The 19,184-nt window shown below is 43.4% G+C and overlaps 1 protein-coding gene across 1 annotated transcript; it reads left to right on the top strand.

Moving 5' to 3' along the window:
• The first annotated feature begins 415 nt into the window (after positions 1 to 415).
• Positions 416 to 3,252, top strand: LOC109244278 (sterol 14-demethylase). Its single transcript, XM_019411339.1, has 3 exons — positions 416 to 584; positions 785 to 1,276; positions 2,058 to 3,252. Exons 2-3 carry the CDS (start codon positions 812 to 814, stop codon positions 3,054 to 3,056), a joined length of 1,464 nt encoding a protein of 487 aa, XP_019266884.1. The 5' UTR covers positions 416 to 584; positions 785 to 811; the 3' UTR covers positions 3,057 to 3,252.
• Positions 3,253 to 19,184: the final 15,932 nt, after the last annotated feature.

Raw genomic sequence — 19,184 nt, 5'->3', positions numbered from 1 at the left:
TGGTAGTAAAAAAATATACTGAGGGCACCCTCGATCATATCGAACGATCGGAAAGGCTTAAGTCATTAATACCACACTCTTTATGGCTCCTTTTCGTCCCATTGTTTTCTCACGTGCTCATCATTTTTTAAATTCTAGACGAAATTATTTTATTTTTAGTCCGTTTCAAAAATAATAATTCCTTTTTAAATTTAGAAATAATTTAGTTTAAACTTTCGATTCTACCGTTAATACTCCGGATTCCTTTTTGATTTATTTAGAACCACAAATTTTAAAATTCTACCTATTTACTCATTAATTATTACCACCTTCCCCCCAGTTCCCCTGCACTTGATTAGAAAAAACAAGAACAGAGGAAAAATAAGATACCCAACAATCCAGATCCAACTCAAACTCTCCTGTATTTAAAGAAAAAAAGAACAAATAAATTAAAAAAAACAGCTGTGCACAGTCAGCAGTCAGTCAGTAGACTGAATCTACAGCTCTATACATAGAGAGAGGCAAAGGAGTGAAAGGACTCTTTAACAGAAGTGCGCCTCCATTATGACTATGAGCCTCTCTTAATCTTTTGATTCTTCATTCAGGTCTCTGCTTCATCTTTTAACTTGTTCTTCTTCTTCTTCTTTAATTCTCTTCTACACACACTCCCTATGTTTTTTGACAGCTTTGGAATCTCAGATCTTTATATTCTGCAATGTGATTCACTCTTTTTTTTTTTTTTTAATCTCAAATCATTTGAATTCCAACTAAAGTCTCCGTCTCCGTCTTTTTCTTTAAATTGCAGGTTTTATTTATTGAATAAGCCATAGCAATGGAGTTAGGGGATAACAAGATTTTAAACGTAGGGCTGCTGCTAGTAGCGACCCTAGTGGTAGCCAAACTCATATCAGCATTAATTATGCCCAGATCTAAGAAGCGGCTGCCTCCTGTGATCAAATCCTGGCCAATTCTCGGTGGGTTGCTTCGATTCCTCAAAGGCCCAGTGGTTATGCTGCGGGAGGAGTACCCTCAGCTTGGGAGTGTGTTCACTCTGAATCTGCTGAACAAGAACATCACGTTCTTCATCGGCCCAGAAGTGTCGGCCCATTTCTTTAAGGCTCCAGAAACCGATCTCAGCCAACAAGAGGTTTATCAGTTCAATGTGCCTACTTTTGGCCCTGGTGTGGTTTTTGATGTTGATTATACTATTAGGCAAGAACAATTCAGGTTCTTTACTGAGGCTCTGAGGGTAAATAAGTTGAAGGGATATGTGGATCAGATGGTCATGGAAGCTGAGGTACTTAGAAAGAATTTCTGTCTAAATTGGTCATGTTTATTGTATATAATAATGTTTGCTTCAGTTTTAAGTTACTAAGCATGGTACTTTGCTATACTACTAATTGGACTTTGCGTGCCTATTTTATTTGAAAATAGTGAACAGAATTTTAAAAGGGACAATATCTATGTGCTCTAATTGTGCTTCTGAAGATGAGTTGACTCGTGTTACTGTAATTCAACAAGAAAAATTTATATTGGTAGCATTATGTAGGATATTGTCCTTGGATCTCTGAAATTCTCTTATGATCTTGGATCCTTATTTCTTTCCCACCCTTTTAACTTCTATTGTTTTTCTTGTGATTGGTTTTAGTTTGGCTATCACTGGTTTTACAATAATCCCCTACTAGATCCTTGGCCTAGTAAGAAATCATGATGCATTTGTTTACTGTATCTATGATTGTGATCCCTACTTTTTCAGTAGACCATACTGCAAGATCTTAAGGCTCAGTATTATCGTGCAATTAATATGTTCCTTTCATTTGTGTGACCGCAAATTTTGCCCTTCAGTTGGGGAAGAGGTGTAGATATTTGTTTAAATGAACTAGCATCTGCACCACTTTTTAGTGTGTGTTAAGCCTTTTGGACCCGGGGTGGTGGGGGTGGTTCAATTAATTATGCATGCACTATTAGATGGAGGAAAAGTATGGCAGAATGATTTTGTACTGTTTGAACTTTGCATAAATGTAGCTTGATTAATCTGGTTTGTTGTTCTTCCTTCTTCTTGTGCATGGCAAATGCAGGAATACTTCTCAAAATGGGGTGAAAGTGGTGAAGTGGACTTGAAGTATGAACTGGAGCATCTTATCATACTGACAGCTAGTAGATGTCTGTTGGGAGAAGAGGTTCGCAATAAACTCTTTGATGATGTCTCTGCTCTCTTCCATGACCTGGACAATGGGATGCTCCCTATCAGTGTAATCTTTCCCTACCTTCCCATTCCAGCCCATCGCCGTCGTGACAATGCCCGCAAGAAGCTCGCGCAAATCTTTGCAAACATCATAGATTCTCGAAAACGTACAGGCAAGGCAGAGTCTGATATGTTACAATGCTTCATTGACTCCAAGTACAAAGATGGACGGGCAACAACCGAGTCTGAGATCACAGGGCTTCTGATTGCTGCTCTTTTTGCTGGGCAGCACACCAGTTCCATCACCTCCACTTGGACAGGGGCATACCTCCTTTGCAACAACAAGTACATGTCTGCCGTCGTAGATGAACAGAAGAATCTGATGAAGAAACATGGGAATAAGGTCGATCATGACATCCTTTCCGAGATGGAAGTCCTCTACAGATGCATAAAGGAAGCCCTGAGACTCCATCCTCCACTGATAATGCTTCTACGTAGTTCGCATAGTGATTTCACTGTTAAAACCAGGGAAGGGAAAGAGTATGACATTCCTAAGGGCCATATTGTTGCGACATCACCTGCTTTTGCAAACAGGCTGCCACATGTCTACAAGAACCCAGATACCTATGACCCTGATAGGTTTACTCCTGGTCGAGATGAAGATAAGGTAGCGGGAGCGTTCTCATATATTTCATTTGGTGGAGGCAGGCATGGTTGTCTTGGGGAACCATTCGCTTATCTGCAGATAAAAGCAATATGGAGTCACTTGCTGAGAAATTTTGAGTTCGAATTGATCTCGCCTTTCCCTGAAATTGACTGGAATGCAATGGTTGTTGGTGTCAAAGGCAAAGTAATGGTGAAGTACAAGCGCCGAAAGCTCTCCACTGAATAAGCAGATAACATCTGCAATGAATGTAGCAATTGTTTATGTTGGTTGGTTAGCTTTAATTCTGTCTGATGTTTGACTTGTTTGTTGATGTTGGTCCTCTACCTACTCCTATTTTGAAAAAGGTTTCAACCTGTTTCTCCTGAAGATTGCAATGACGACTGTTATGTTATTAGAGTATGGATTCTAAACCTTGTCATTAGTTAGCTTGTCTTTTCTTCCATTAGCTTTTGCGGGAAGATCTGGATTTATCAGATTCTCATCAACAACAAGTTAATTCAAGCTGTGCCCTTCTGAAGAGGTTAAGTTTGCGTTAGTATGCACTCCACAACACATAGTTTGCCCTTTGACATGTTTTGCCCTTTTAGTGCAGTGCAGGTTTAATTTTTCTGTTCAAAACGATGGCCTGTGGTTTTATCGTAAACCACAAGAGAAGCACCTTGCGATTTCTTTCTCAAGGCAAGTTACTGACAAAGTGGAAACAATAAAAAGATCTTCCTAAGTTGTCCTTTTGGTGCATCATATGTATGTTTTTAGTATGAAGTTGTCTTATAAGAAGGTAACTTCCTAATAAAGTTAGAATTTATTACTGAGAAGATGAAAGTTTACTTAAATGAAACCTTGAGAAGATGAAATATAACCTTTTCGATTAGTAACAAGACATGGTTAGGAAGACCACCTATTGCCCTTTGCAACACCAAAATTTAAAACTTTGATGGTGAAATCTTGTTCTTTGAGGGTACATACTTGTAATACTAAAATAAGCAACAAAAGATAGATTACATATTTGTATTTGGTTGCTTCTTGGAGTCTTTGTTTCTTCAGTTAGTGATACGACCACGTCCTCAGTTGGCAAACTCATAGCCATAGCTTCGCATGTCTGCTTGAATAATTTACCTTGCCATGCGATCCGTTCTTCTGGGAAGAGTGCATGTTCTGAAAAAATTACTTAAGGCAAGACAACAACTAAAGAACAACTAGCAATCATGATATACGGGGCGGCTTCATTGACAATGGAATATTCTCTTTAACCAGCCTTTGGAATATCACAAAAACTAGCCGCTCTGTCCTTGGTGCTCGACCTCGACCATCGTTAACTGCCCGGCTACGAGTCTCACTGTTTACTAGTCGACCTCGGCCGCATCATTTTCCTTAATTTCTCATTATGCTAAATTCCCTTAGGGCAAATTTTGACTTATACACTCTCTTCTAAAAATTAGAGTTAGCAGACAGTTTTCTGGGATGTTTCTCACATTCACTTGGATCCAACCAATTGAGAAGATGCCATTATCGACATTCCAGTGAATGTATGGTCCGGCATTACGTCTTTGTTTTTTGAAGACAAACTTTCAAAATGTTTTGGTATTTAATTATTGAGGTGCCGAGGTCGTACTATGTATGATGTTTCACATACTAATTACAATCTATGTTCCCACCCTATAAGGGATTAGCTTGCTTATGTTTCAAAACTAATTACTACTGATTGATCAAGTCTTTATATATGTCAAACTTGAGTGACAAACTGTTGTGACAAGTTTATCATGATTGCTGGTTGTTCTTTAGTTTTTGTCTTGCCTTAAGTAATTTTTTCAGAACATGCACTCTTCCCAGAAGAACAGATCGTATGGCAAGGTAAATTATTCTCTTTGTCGACAAAATACCGGGTGCCTCGAAACTCTTGCCAAAAAGAGATGCTAGTCGGTTTGTCGAACAACCATATAGGGATGAAGCTGCCCCGCATGCCATACAAAGACCTTCAAAATGCCTCCATATCTGAAAATATATGATGGTACGACCGATCCCGAAGATTATGTGACTCACTATGTCACCGCCGTAAAAGGCAATGACCTCGCCAAGGAACAAGCAGTGGCGGAGGCAGGATCTCCACGAAAGGGGTTCAAAAAATTTTTTTGTAGCTAGAGAGAATTTAACCTATGACCTTATGAAGGTTTTGAACCCCCTTGACCACTAAACTAGACTTTTGGGTTGTGTTAAAGGGGGGTTCAAAACTTAATATATAGAAGTAAAAACTAGACTTTACCTTATATATACAGTGTAATTTTTCGGCGAAGGGGGTTCGGGTGAACCCCCTTCCGCCCCCCTAAATCCGCCCCTGGGAACAAGTATCCTCCATCTTGTTGAAAAGTTCGGCGAGACCCTTACCGGAGGAGCATTAACTTGGTATTCACGGGTGCCCGTACGTCCCATCGAAACATTCGAAGAGATGGCCAACAAGTTTGTAACGGCCCATGTTGGGGCCAAAAAGGCGGAGGCAAGAGTGAACGATATATTCGCTATCAAACAATCGCCCAGAGAGGGATTGAGTGACTTCCTCGCTCAATTCAACCGAGTAAGGATGACCTTACCGAATGTATCGGAAGGAATAGCCGTAGCAGCTTTCCAAAATGGGCTGAGCAGGAATGGCTTAAGGGCAACCAGAAAGTTATAAGTCGGCTTATGAAATATCCTCCAACCACTTGGGATGAAATACATAACGCCTACTGTGCCGAGGTTCGTGCAGACGAGGATGACCTAAACGGGCCAACTCATCAGTTGACCTTGGTACAGGCCAAATCCAGGAAGGATTGAAGAAACGATGTCAGAAGAGATGTCGCAACTCCACGACCGAATCGAGAACGGCACCAGCCGTACAACACAAGCGTCATCATTCCCCCCTCCCGTCACGAAGAGGGCCCACCCAGGCCAAGGACAGGGACTCACCAGAATGAAAGAGGTATGCCCCCTTTGTTATCCGCTCATAGTTTTTGTGTGTCACCCTCAGAAATAGTCTACGCATTAGAGAAGCTCGGACTAAAAGTCAAGTGGCCATAAAAGATGAGGTCAGATCCAAGCACCAGAAAGTCAGACGCCCTCTGCGAGTTCCACCAAGAGCGAGGTCACAAAACTGAGGACTGCATCGCCCTGAGGCAGGAGGTCGTAAACATGCTTCGTCAAGGACACCTCAAAGAATTGCTGAGTGACCGAGGGAGGACCAACTTTGCCTGAGTACGTGAACAGCACCAGGGACCGCCAAAACCACCCTCACTGACCCGCACCATTCAAATGATCATCGGGGGCGGCGACAACGCTTCAATCAACAGCGTAAAGTTCACCATAACCCACAAGATCAAACGGTCGATCACTCTCGAACTGTATGACGAACTCGAAGAAAGTATCATCTTCGATAAGGCAGATACACACGGTTTGGTTTTCCCTTATTATGACGCCCTTTTTATCACTTTACGAATATTAGATACATATGTGAAACACATTATGGTAGACGATGGAAGCGGTGCGTGCATTATCCACCCTCAAGTACTTGCACAAATGAAGCTCGAGGATAAGGTAGTGCCACGTTGCATCATGTTAACAAGTTTTAACAATGCAGTTGAACGAACATCTGGAGAATACTCCCCGCCCTGGCCGGTGGTGTCACTCTGGATACCACATTCCACATCATGGATCAGGAAATGACGTACAACGCCATAATAGGCCGACCCTAGATACACGCCATGAGGGTCATCCCCTTCAACTTGTTCCAAGTTATCAAATTCCCAACCCCATGGGGAATATTTAGCATACGAGGAGAACAACGCATATCTTAAGAATGCTACCGCATCGCCCTGGATTGTACGACCACCAAACAAATGAAGGGCAAAGCAAAAGAGGCATAGCAATTAACAGGGCCGAGGTCGAGCTGCGATGAAAGAGAAGGCGTCATCAGAGATCCTGAAACAGTAGAAGCCGCGGAATCAACCATAGAAGACCTCGACCCCGTCCAACTTAATGACAATGACCACAGTAAGAAAGCCTACATCGGCTGCAAGCTTCAAGAACCAGGTAAATTCCGTCAATTCCTAACTGCTAACGCGGACTTGTTTGCTTTTTTCCATGCAGATATGCCAGGTATCCCGAAGGAGATCACTACACACAAGTTAAATGTCGACCCATTCCACCCCCCGATGAGGCAGGTTAGGCGAAAGTTCAATTCCTCAATAAATGATGCAGTATGCAAGGAGGTCGAAAATTACTGGAAAATGGCTCCATCAGAGAGTCAAAATACCCCCAATTGGTCGCCAATGCGGTCATGGTGAAAACGAAAAATGGGAAGTGGCGAATGTGCGTAGATTTTACAGATATAAAGCATGCCCCAAAGATTCATTCCCATTACCTCATATCGACCAGCTCATTGATACAATGGTCGGGCATGAATTGCTAAGTTTCTTAGACACCTACTCAGGCTACAATCAGATCCTCATGGAAGAGGAGGATCAAGAGAAAACCACATTCATCACCCTTCAAGGAACGTACTGCTATAGAGTTAAATGATAGGGATTGGGCTGCGCGCCGCAACAATGTTATTATTGTTTTGTTGTAGATCTTGAATTGTTCTCTTATATTTCTCTTAAATTACTGCTGGATTTAGTATTTTTTCCCGCAGCATGCACCCCCTCCCACCTTTAATTGTTCATTCCTGTTTTATTTTCCGCTGTATATTATATAACTGCACAGGTTTATCTGGAGTCTGGTCCTAGCCTCGTCACTACTTCGTCGGGGTTAGGCCAGGCACTTACCAGCACATGAGGTCGGTTGCGCTTTTACTACACTCTTCACTATGTGCAGATCCCGGAGCGGCAGCTTTTGGACCGTAGCATTGGGTGGTTGCCTTCAGTCCAGCTAGAGATCCCGAGGTAGTCCTGCAGGCGTTCGCAGGCCCGGTGTTCTCTTCTATCCTTATATGTATTCTGTTTTCATCTACTTCTGAGATAGACAGTACTTTTTTCAGACGTTTGTATGTAGTATTCGTAGACAGTTTGTGATATTGTGACACCTGATTCTGGGTAAAGATGTATGTTGGCGTAGTCGTACTATTTATGGTTAATTTATTAGATTAAGTCTTCCGCTTGTTTCTATTTATCGTTAATCTTTCACTGTTGATCACATGTTAGTTTAAATTGTTAACAAGGGCTAATAAACGAGTTAGAAATTTTACAATACGCGGCTTGCCTGGCTTCCATGAGTAGGCGCCATCACGACTCCCGAGGGTGGAAAATCCGGGTCGTGACATTTTCACCCAGCTTTCATAGGGGTACTATGGTGCTTTTGAGGCACCGTGGGACAAAAGGGCTAGTGGTTGGGACTGACAATCAAGCGAGTCGCAAATTTTGGCACAAGTACTTCTTCGTCAGGACCGAACATATCGTGTCTGACCCCGCTAGGTACCCGGAGCGATGGAACGAGAATCATAAGTGCCGCCACTTGTTTTACTCTTTCTTTTCTTCTTCATTCACCTTAGTTTTTGTTTGCTTCTCGTCTGCAGCTATGGGGCGTCCACCCCACCCTATTGCATGTATAAGGGATTGGGTAGCCCGTCTACTGCCCCATGCAGTGGAGACTCGAGACTGGCCCGCTTTCGTGAAATGCTTTGGGCTGAGAGTTTCATCTGGTAAATGTCTTCCCCTGTATCACTCCTTGACTGTGTACCGTTGTCTATTGATACGACTCTTTACGATGACAGGTTGAGGAGCTTCTAAGCGGAGGGCCTCAGTCCCTGTATTTTGACAGGCTGTCGCTACTGCAGGAATGCAATTTACTTTGAGTGAGTCCGTCTGAGAGGGTCGTGCTCAATTGGTAGAGATGGGAGATCCTTCCCGCGATATGGTTGTGAGGGAAGAGACCTCTTCCGTAGCTATCCATCACCTTGGGGACGAATCCTCTAATGGGGACGAGTAGTTGCTGAGGAAAAGGAGGAGGGTGGAGCTTGGGAAGGATGTGGCCGTGGACAGCGGTAAAAGTAGGACGGGTGCATCGCAGATGGCGCCCGTGCCCACGTTTGTGGCCGACGCCATCTTGGCGGGGAGGTCTCCCCAAATGGAAAAGGTTTACCCAGGAGGTGGTTCTGTGCGCTCCGCTCAGGGTGGCACATCGTCTAATGTCGGAGGGGTCCTACGCGTCGAGGGCGAAGCCTCTGGTTCGGATGTCGACCCAGGGGATGTTCGTGAGTTTTTAGAACGCCATAATCATGTGGAGGTCAGAGTGGAGGGTTCTGATCGGCATATAGTTGTCCCTGGGGACTACAACTTGTCGTCGAACTGTGATCAGGTGGCGTCTGCTTTAGCCCCTCTATGTGCTGCCCCCGAGAGCAAGGCGCTTAGAGTGATGAGCGACATGGAGTTGTCTCGGAACGTCGCCGGCATGGCCTTGCAGGTAGATATCTTTCTCTTCCTTTTCGTCATTGGATTTGCGTTGTTATTTTCGGCCTGTCTTTTTGTTTTAACTTTTTCTTGTTGTGCAAGACCCTTATCATGGAGATTGAGCGTGAACGCGGGGAAAGGAAGAGGACGACCATCTACGGGAAGATGTCTTCTAAATATCAAGAATATCGCACCAAGCATCGTGCGATGGCCAACGTCTACAATCAGGACCCTGACTTCCAACTATTTCGCGAAGGGCTCAAGCAGAGAGAGGATCAATTGGCGCGCAAGGTCGAGGAGTTGAGGGAGCGAGACGAGGATCTTATGAAGGCCGTCTCTTGCAACAGTGAACTCGAGGCGCCCCTTAAGGCGAAGGAAGATAAGCTTGAGTTAAGTAGAGGGGTGATGGCCGAGAACGCCGACCTACATGCAAATATGGACAGTTTGACTGCCGAATTGGGTATGAAGACGGCGGAGATCAATGAGCTCAAGGTTGAGTTGAGCGTGAGTGCCGATAGACTGGCGACTGTTATTTCTGAAGCGGCGGTTTTAGAAGATGCCCTCTGTGTCTGTAGGTCGGAGAAGACCAAGGAGAAGGAGGCATCCGAGCTTAAGGTAGCGGGGCTTGAGGGGCGTGTTAGGAGTTGGAGGTGGAGCTATCCGTGTTGACCGAACAAGTGGCATCACTGAGAACGGAGGACGCGCGTCAACCTTCTATGTCTCGTGCTTCGGCCGATCCTGTCGTGCCTCGTCGTTTATATGAGTTGTGGGTTCACACTGAGGCCCAGCTTGATGTGTACAAGGCTCTTCGTGCTGACGGGAGGGCATCTGAAGTAGACCTTCAGGATATGCGTACCAAAGCTCGTGCAGCTCGTGAGGCATGCAGATACGACCCTCTTATGCCTAACGAGGATCTATCAACTCTGATGATGCAAACCGTCTTGCCTCTGACTCTTGGTACAAAGATGTGTATGCTACCGGGGATGATGTGTAATTTTTGGTTTGTACTTACTTTTGCTTCAGGATTTTTGTAAAGGCGTCTTTGAGCCCATTGCAAAGATAGGTGCTAGTAATATTTTGTTGTAATGAAGCAATTGTTTTGTAGATTCGGTGGTAATCTTTGTTATATTTATGATATCCCCGGTATTTTTTGAACTGTTAAGCCGATTTTGCTTCGAGTGAGATCGTACCCTTTTATTTGACGATGGCCTTAGCCCTAGGGATGTTACTTTCGAGCTGGGTCGAGTAATGTCGAATTCATATCTTTGATGATGGCCTTAGCCATTGGGATGTTACATTCGAGCTGGTGTCGAAGTAGTATCCCGTCGTAGTTTGGGTGAAGTCGAACTCGTATCTTTGTCGATGGCCTTAGCCGTTGGGATGTTACTTTCGAGCTGGTGTCGAAGTAGTATCCCGTCGTAGTTCGAGTGAAGTCAAACTCGTATCTTTGTCGATGGCCTTAGCCATTGGGATGTTACTTTCGAGCTGGCATCGAAGTAGTATCCCGTCGCAATTCGAGTGAATTCGAACTCGTATCTTTGTCGATGGCCTTAGCCATTGGGATGTTACTTTCGAGGTGGAGTCGAAGTAGTATCCCGTCGTAGTTTGAGTGAAGTCGAACTCCTATCTTCGCCGATGGCCTTAGCCATTGGGATGTTACTTTCGAGCTGGTGTCGAAGTAGTATCACGTCGTAGTTTGAGTGAAGTCGAACTCGTATCTTCGTCGATGGCCTTAGCCATTGGGATGTTACTTTCGAGCTGGCATCGAAGTAGTATCCCGTTGTAGTTTGAGTGAAGTCGAACTCGTATCTTTGTCTATGGCCTTAGCCATTGGGATGTTACTTTCGAGCTGGCGTCGAAGTAGTATCTCGTCGTAGTTCGAGTGAAGTCGAACTCGTATCCTTGTCGATGGCCTTAGCCATTGGGATGTTACTTTCGAGCTGGTGTCATAGTAGTATCCCGTCGTAGTTCGACTGAAGTCGAACTCGTATCTTTGTCGATGGCCTTAGCCATTGGGATGTTACTTTCGAGCTGGCGTCGAAGTAGTATCCCGTCGTGAGGGTGGCGCTCTATTTTATTTGTTGGAGTATCGTGGATGCTAGTTTCATTCATACATTGGAGATTTGATTATATTCCTATAGGAAATACGTGTTGACTTTGTACATACAGTGGAGATTTGGCTATCTATATACCTAGTCCCTTCATTACTCAGGCTGGTGATCACGTCAACGGGCAGGGTAATGAACAACACTTTGGACCTCGAGACGTCTCCCTTGCCGCCTCATTAAAAACCTCACCAAGAAAACCCGATTGGGACAAAACCCGGGTGAGGGAAAAAGAGTACGACTTAGGCGTCGTCTCTTTTCAGAAGTGGAAGTATTTGAGATGGGCGACATTCCAATTGTTTTGGAGTAGTTTCCCTTCCATTGTCTCTAACTGAATGCTCCTTTGTTTGCTGCCGCCGTGATTTTGTACGGCCCGTCCCAGTTTGTTCCTAGTTTTCCCTCATTAGGGTCTTTCGCTGCTTGTGTTTTGGCTTTGAGAACATAGTCTCCGACCTTGAGTGGTCGTACTTTGGCCTTCTTGTTATAGTACCTTTCTGCTTGTTGCTTTTGGGCTATCATTCCTTCGTGAGCCATATCTCTTTGCTCTTCGACTTCATCCAGGTCTTGTAACCTACTTTCGTCGTTACTTGGTCTGCTCTCATTAGAGTATCTCAGGCTAGGTTCTCCAACTTCGACAGGTATAACCGTGTCAGTCCCGTAGACTAATGAATATGGCGTCTCACCTGTGCTAGTTTTTGGCGTGGTGCGGTATGCCCATAGTACTTCTGGCAGCAGTTCAGGCCACAGCCCCTTGGCGTCCTCGAGTTTCTTTTTCAATATATTCAATATTGTTTTATTGGAGGATTCGGCTTGGCCGTTGCCGGCGGGATGGTATGGTGTGGAGAGTATCTGCTTGATGTTCCATTTTTCAAAAAACTCGGTTGTTCTCTTTCCGACGAACTGAGGTCCGTTGTCACAACTGATTTCTTTGGGAATGCCGAAGCGGCATATTATATTTTTCCATATGAACGCGATAACTTCTTGCTCACGTATTTGAGTGTATGCACCTGCTTCCACCCATTTAGAAAAATAGTCAGTTAAAACCAAAAGGAAGCGTACCTTACCTCACCCTGCTGGGAGGGGTCCGACAATATCCATCCCGCACTTTATGAATGGCCATGGCGAAGTGACGGAATGCAGGGGTTCTCCTGCTTGGTGTATCATAGGGGCGTATTTTTGTCACTGCTCACATTTCCTGATGTAATCTGCGGCATATTTTTTCATGGTAGGCCAGTAGTATCCTGCGCGGATGTGGTATCTGATGAGGGCACGATTTCCCATATGGGCGCCGCAGTGCCCCTCGTGTACTTCTTCTAGCACCCGCCTTGTTTGATTTGGCCCAAGACATTTGGCCAGGGGGCTGCCGAACGTCCTTATGTAAAGATCATAGTTTACGAGGCTGTATCTGGCCGCCTGTATTCGAAGCTTTTTGGCTTCTTTCTTATCTTGTGGGAGCATTCCTTCCTGCAAATACGTTACGATACGGTTGCGCCAGTCCCAAGTTAGGTTTATAGAATATACCTCGACCTAGTCTATCGAGGAATGGAGAAGGGTGACCACGTTTTTCTTTGTTGATATTTCTGGTGGCTGTCGCTAGCTTGGCGAGACCATCCACTTCGATATTTTGTGCCCTGGGTATCTGGTCGAGGCGACATTCGTCGAATTCTAGCAGCAGTTTGTAAATTTCTGACTGGTATTTTTGTAGTCTCTGTTCTTTGATTTGGAAAGTCCCAGAGACTTGATTCACCACGAGTTGGGAGTCGCAATGGAGGACGAGTCGTCGAGCGCCATATTTGAGGGCTAATTTCAACCCTGCAATCACAGCTTCATACTCGGCCTCATTGTTAGTCATCTCGGGGTACCGTATGGATTGGCAAATCACTTTTCCCGTAGGGACTTCGAGGACGAGTCCCAGTCCCGAACCGATGCATTAGATGCGCCGTCGATGTAGAGGACCCAGAGGTCAGAATGTGCAGAAGCGCAGAGCGCCTCCTGCTCTACTTCAGGCAATATTTTTGCGCTGAAGTCGGCGACGAAATCGGTGAGCACTTGCGACTTTATAGCAGTTCGCGATTGATATGTTATATCGTGCTCACTTAATTCTATGGCCCATTTGGCCAACCTACCCGATAGTTCGGGTTTGTGTAGGATGCCCCTGAGGGGGAAGGTCATCACCACCTTTATGAGGTGACATTGAAAATATGGTCTACGCTTTCGTGAAGCTACGACTAATGCCGGAGCTAATTTCTCAAGGTGGAGGTACCTTGTTTCGACATCAATTAAGGTTTTGCTGATATAATAAATTGGAGACTGCGTACCTTTGTTTTCCCGGACCAAAACCGCACTTACCGCGGCTTTGGAGACTGCTAGGTACACCAGGAGGCATTTGCCCGGGTCTGCCTTGACAAGTAGTGGCAGCGAGGACGGGTACGCTTTCAGTTTTCTTAAGGCGTCGACGCATTCTGAATTCCACTGTAGTCTGTGATCCTTCCTTAGTACATTGAAAAATTTATGACACCTGTCTGATGATCGTGAGATGAACCTTGACAGGGCAGCTATTCGTCCTGTCAATTTCTGTACCTATTTTTTGCTGGTTAATGTCTCCGGTATTCCTTCGATGGCCTTGATTTGATCCGGGTTGAACTCGATACCCCTTTGTGACACCAAAAAACCGAGGAACTTACCTGAGATTACGCCAAAAGCGCATTTATCGGGATTCAGTTTCATTCAGTACCGCCTCAATATTTCGAAGGCTTCCTTCAGATGACCAATATGATCCTTTTTCCTTTTCGACTTCACTAGCATGCCATCGATGTAGACCTCCATAGTCATTCCGAGCTTTTCTTTGAACATTTTGGTGACTAATATTTGGTACATCGCCCCTGCGTTCTTGAGTTCGAACGGCATGACTCTGTAGCAGTACGTTCCCTGGTGAGTGATAAAAGTGGTCTTTTCTTGGTCTTCCTCTGCCATAAGAATTTGGTTGTAACCAGAATAGACGTCTAAGAAGCTTAATAGTTCGTGCTCGCTGTTGCATCGATGAGTTGGTCGATGTGTGGTAACGAAAAGGAATCTTTTGGGCATGCTTTGTTCAGGCCGGTGAAGTCGACACACATCTGCCACTTCCCGTTTTTCTTTTTTACCATGACCACATTGGCGACCCACTGAGGATACTTTGATTCTCAGAAGGAACCATTAGCGAGCAGCTTATCGACTTCTTCGCTGACTACGTCGTTGATTGCGGCATTGAACTTTCTCCTCATTTGCTGCACGGGCGGATAAAGAGGGTCGACATTTAGCCTGTGTCTGGCGATGTCCCTTGGGATTCCCGGTATATCTGAATGGGAAAAGGCAAACAAATCGGCATTGTTAGTTAAGAACTCATGGAACTTACCTAGTTCTGAGATATAACTCATGGAACTTACCTAGTTCTGAGAGGTTGTGCCTGATATAAGCTATTTTCGTGTTGTCGGTGTTGTCCAATTGAATGAGGTCGAGTCTTCTACGGTTGCCTTACAGGCTTCTACGACATCTGGGTCTTTGATGGCCTCTATTTGTATGTCGGGTTTGGTTCTCGATATGGCTGATTGCTATGCTTCCGCACTTGCCCCCTTTAGTTGTTGGGTGTGTGTGCAATCTTGGGCGATTCGGTAGCATTCTTGGGCGGTGCGTTGCTCGCCCCGGATGCTGAATATTCCCCAAGTGGTAGGAAATTTGATTACTTGATAGAAACTTGACGGGACGGCTCGCATGGCGTGTATCCATGGACGCCCTATGATAGCGTTGTAGGTTGTTTCCTGGATCATGACGTAAAACATCGTTTCAAGGGTGACTCCTTCGGCCAGAATGGGCAGCACTATCTCTCCAAAGGTTCGTTCCACTGTATTATTAAAACCCGTTAGTGTTATGCAGCACGGTACTATCTTATCCTCGAGTCTCATCTGTATGAGGACTCTTGGGTGAATAATACACGCGCCGCTTCCGCCATCCACCATTATTCTTTTTACATCAGTATCCGCGATACGTAAAGTTATAACCAAAGCATCATAGTGAGGGAAAGACAAACCATTGGTATCTGACTTATCGAAGATGATACTATCTTCGAGGTCATCGTACCGTTCGTGAGCGACTGTCCACTTGAGTTTGTGTGTAGTGGTGAATTTCACATGGTTGATTACCGTATCATCGCCGCCGCCAATGATCATTTGTATGATACGAGCTAGTGAAGGTGGTTTTGGGGGTCCTTGAGGTTGATCGCGCCCACGAGTGAAGTTAACCCGTCCTCGATCGCTCACCTATTCTTTCAGGTGTCCCTGGTTTAGCATTCTTACCACTTCCTGTCGCAGACCTATGCAGTCTTCGGTCTTATGTCCTCTTTCCTGATGGAATTCACATAGAATGTTCGATCTCCGGGTGCTAAGGTCTGACTTCATCTTTTGCGTCCACTGCACCTTTGTGCCGAGCTTTTCTAGTGCATACACTATTTTCAAAGGAGAAATGCAAAAGTTATGAGCAGATAACAGTGGAGGCATACCTCTTTCGTTTCGGTGTGGCACGGTTGTAGACACGTGATTTTTTTACCCTCCCCAAGATTTTTTATATTTTAACATGTAAATATTTAATTTAGGCCTAATATCGTTATTTCAACTAATTTTGACTCTTTTACTTATTTTATTACAAAAAATGAAAATTACAAAAAAATAGTTTCATTAATGTTTTGTAATCATTTTTAATCTTGAAAGAATACCAAAAATAGTTTTGTTTTAACGGTCAGTCTTATTTTAATAGTTATTTTACTTAATTAGGATTTATTAATAAATGAGATCGTATTTTTAGTCTCGCTCGCGGGGAAAGAATAAAATTTGGGCTCAAGCGACCCATTTTTTTAAGACTAATTTTTGGACCTAACTTATAATTCCCAAGCCCATAATTCCTAGGCCCATACCCCTACCCTGAAAAAAACCTACAAAATCAATGAACAAGGAGGGAAAGGCAGTGTTGATTCGGCAAAAAATTTGGGTGTTCGAAAAAATGACTCTAAGAAGAAATTGGGAACTGAACTAACGGGCAATCAAGCTCATAGTTCAAATGCACCTACGTTGCATTTTTCCAATCCTCACGTTGAGCAAATCATTAAAGAAGCCCAGAGTGCAATGATGCTAAACACTAATATGGCTAAACAAAGATCATGGACAATTGGTGTTGTCCACAGGAAACAACAATGAGGTTATTAAAGCAAATGTGAGGGCAATGGCAATCAATTCTAAGTTATGGTCTGACCAACGAGAGTATGATGATGAAGAAGACTGTGGAGTTGATTTTTCGGAGGATTCTACTGATGAAGGTGAGAGGTGTAGTGGTGATGAGGAGATATTATCAGTAGGTTCTCCATCCTTTCCAAAAATTGGAAGTTCTTCTAAGGTAGGATCAGGAAGCAAGCTTAATGCTAAAGCTCCTGATTTTATTCCTAAGACTAGGCAGCAACATAACACACCTGCAACAACTTTGCAAGAATTTTCAGTAGCAAATCAGCTTGGGCAATAGTAGATCTTGTCGAGCAGTACAACTGCTAGTCTTCCAGTAATAAATCTGCCTGGACAACAGCAGCAACAGTTGAATGCAAACACTGAGCAGCAGTTGAATGCAAGCAATACTGGAGCAAATTCGATTGGGCAACAGCAGTTTGCAAACAAGTCTGGAGCAATGTCGACTGGGCAGCAGTAGATTTTATCGACCAATTCAGCTGCTATTTATGGGGCTGATCAATATGCAGTAACATTATCAAGTCATGGACAGCAGCAACTTAATATAAACAATTCAGAAGATGTACAACAACAGCAGGTTACAAGAGTTTCAGCGATCAATGTTGAGGAAAAAAAACTTCTGGATGAGATGGTAAGTTCTAAACCTACAATTTTGTTAAATCAAACTGCTTTGAGCACTAGACAGGTGAGTAAAACCAGAAAGAAGGTGAAAGACATGGAGCTGAAGCAAAACAAAACAACCTCTGCAAATGTTCATGATACAAAGGCCTTGATGACTCAAGGTTTTGAGCAGGACATGGTCAATCCGGTGAAACTGGGCAGAGATATATATGAAGAGGGAGAGGAAGATGAACTTCTAAGTAAATGTCGAGCAAAGGCAGCAAGGAAAGGTGACTTATCACCCATGTATAGCAGAAAAAGGAAGAAGACACACACAAGAGAAAAAAGTTGGGATGGTAAGATGAGTGAAGAAGTGAACATAAGGCGACTCCCAATGAGAGTTGCCAAACAAAAACAGGTTTATCCAACTATGTCAACAAAGTCCACTCGTTCAAAGAAGAAAGCATGAAATTTGAAGACATTTTGAAGAGGGTAGAGGATGAAGACAAGCATCTACAAGTTGAAGACTTCACAAAATTAGAGAAGAGAGGACATCACTGTTATTTCTACATATTCTTATTCTACCATCACATTAGCATAGTTTTATGTAATATCATCATAGAGTATGTTATAAACTCTGTGATGATCATAGAATATCTAGTTTTAGCTAGTTCTTTCTTTTTACATGCTTGTTAGTAGGTGAGGCTTTTTCTATGCATCAATAGGATTAGTAAGGTAAGGTTTAGCCCAGTTTATGTTGCTCTTGTCATATGCCTTTGGAAAGATATCCAAATGGCTATGAGATCATATGCCCTCGTGAGACTTTGCCGGCAGCTACCCCATGATTCCTCTACATGAGACTGCCATAAGGGCAATGTGAGGCGCAGAGGAGTGATTATATAGCCAAGGCATAGAGGCAACACTACTGGTTCTATTGTCCCCCTTATTTGTCTCTTCCTATGTGGATCTTTTTTGCTTTTATTATTAATAAAACTAGACTTAGGCTACTGCCTAGTGGATTTGCTTAAAAAAAGACCTAAAGGACTGAGCAGCAAAAACTATACAAAAATATAAACCTAGAGCTAACACAAAAACGGGGGGAGAGATACACTGAAAATCAGCGCCGGAATACACAATACAGACCCCCCCTCGAAGTCATCTTCTTCGTGACCCCTAGACCTAAGAACGGGCTGTGACTGTTAGTTAACTGTATTTGTAAAATAATTTTGAAAATATAAATGAATATAAACAGAAATGAACATAAACAGAAATTAAGAACGAAATAATAGAAAACCAATTCGAGCCCACTGAATTCACAGTGTTTCCTTAAGGAATTTAATCCCCTCCTAGTACCCAAGGTTATGGATTATTTCCTCCCAGGATAGAACAAATTACACACTGGTGTAGTGGTACTTCAAACCCCAGTGTTTCAGCGAACACAAAGTTCGGTAGCAAATCACACTTACTTTTTACTTTGTTTGATGCTAAAAGTATGCAGAAGAAGGAGAGAAAATTCAGAAAATCATAGTGAAATTCTGAGCAGAATAGTGTTGTATTTATAGCCAAAGTTGGGCTGAAATCTGAAGAGGTGCAACTCTTCAGAATGGCTGTTTATGCAAAACGCCCACAGCATAAATGCCATTACATAAATGGCCATTTACTCAACAATAAAGAGGAAAAATAAAGAGGAAAAATTGAAGAGGGTAGTTGCTTTTCTGTTACCAAAACAGAAAAACGGATTGGATTTAATATTAATATTTAATATTAATATTCTGTTATTAAAACAAATATTTAATAACATTACTGTTAATATTTTACTATTAACAAATAAATTTGGTCCAAAAAGTTAATCAATCAATCATTTGACCGAAGCCGAGCGAGCGACGACGACGACGGCGCGAGGCTTGCCTTCTTCTCAAGTCTTAAGAGCTAGAAGAAGAGCAATTTCTTATATACCCATAAAAAACCTCT

This window comes from Nicotiana attenuata, unplaced genomic scaffold (genome assembly GCF_001879085.1).
Source record: "Nicotiana attenuata strain UT unplaced genomic scaffold, NIATTr2, whole genome shotgun sequence".
NCBI lineage: Eukaryota > Viridiplantae > Streptophyta > Magnoliopsida > Solanales > Solanaceae > Nicotiana > Nicotiana attenuata.
Note: the sequence above shows the minus strand (reverse complement) of the source record. Positions and strands in the feature narration are given on the sequence as shown.

Bases quoted from the DNA above. Each gene is read 5' to 3' on its own strand.
- LOC109244278 (XM_019411339.1), top strand. From the start codon at position 812: ATGGAGTTAGGGGATAACAAGATTTTAAACGTAGGGCTGCTGCTAGTA. The intron at 1,277-2,057 runs GTACTTAGAAAG...TGGCAAATGCAG, and splicing joins AGATGGTCATGGAAGCTGAG to GAATACTTCTCAAAATGGGG.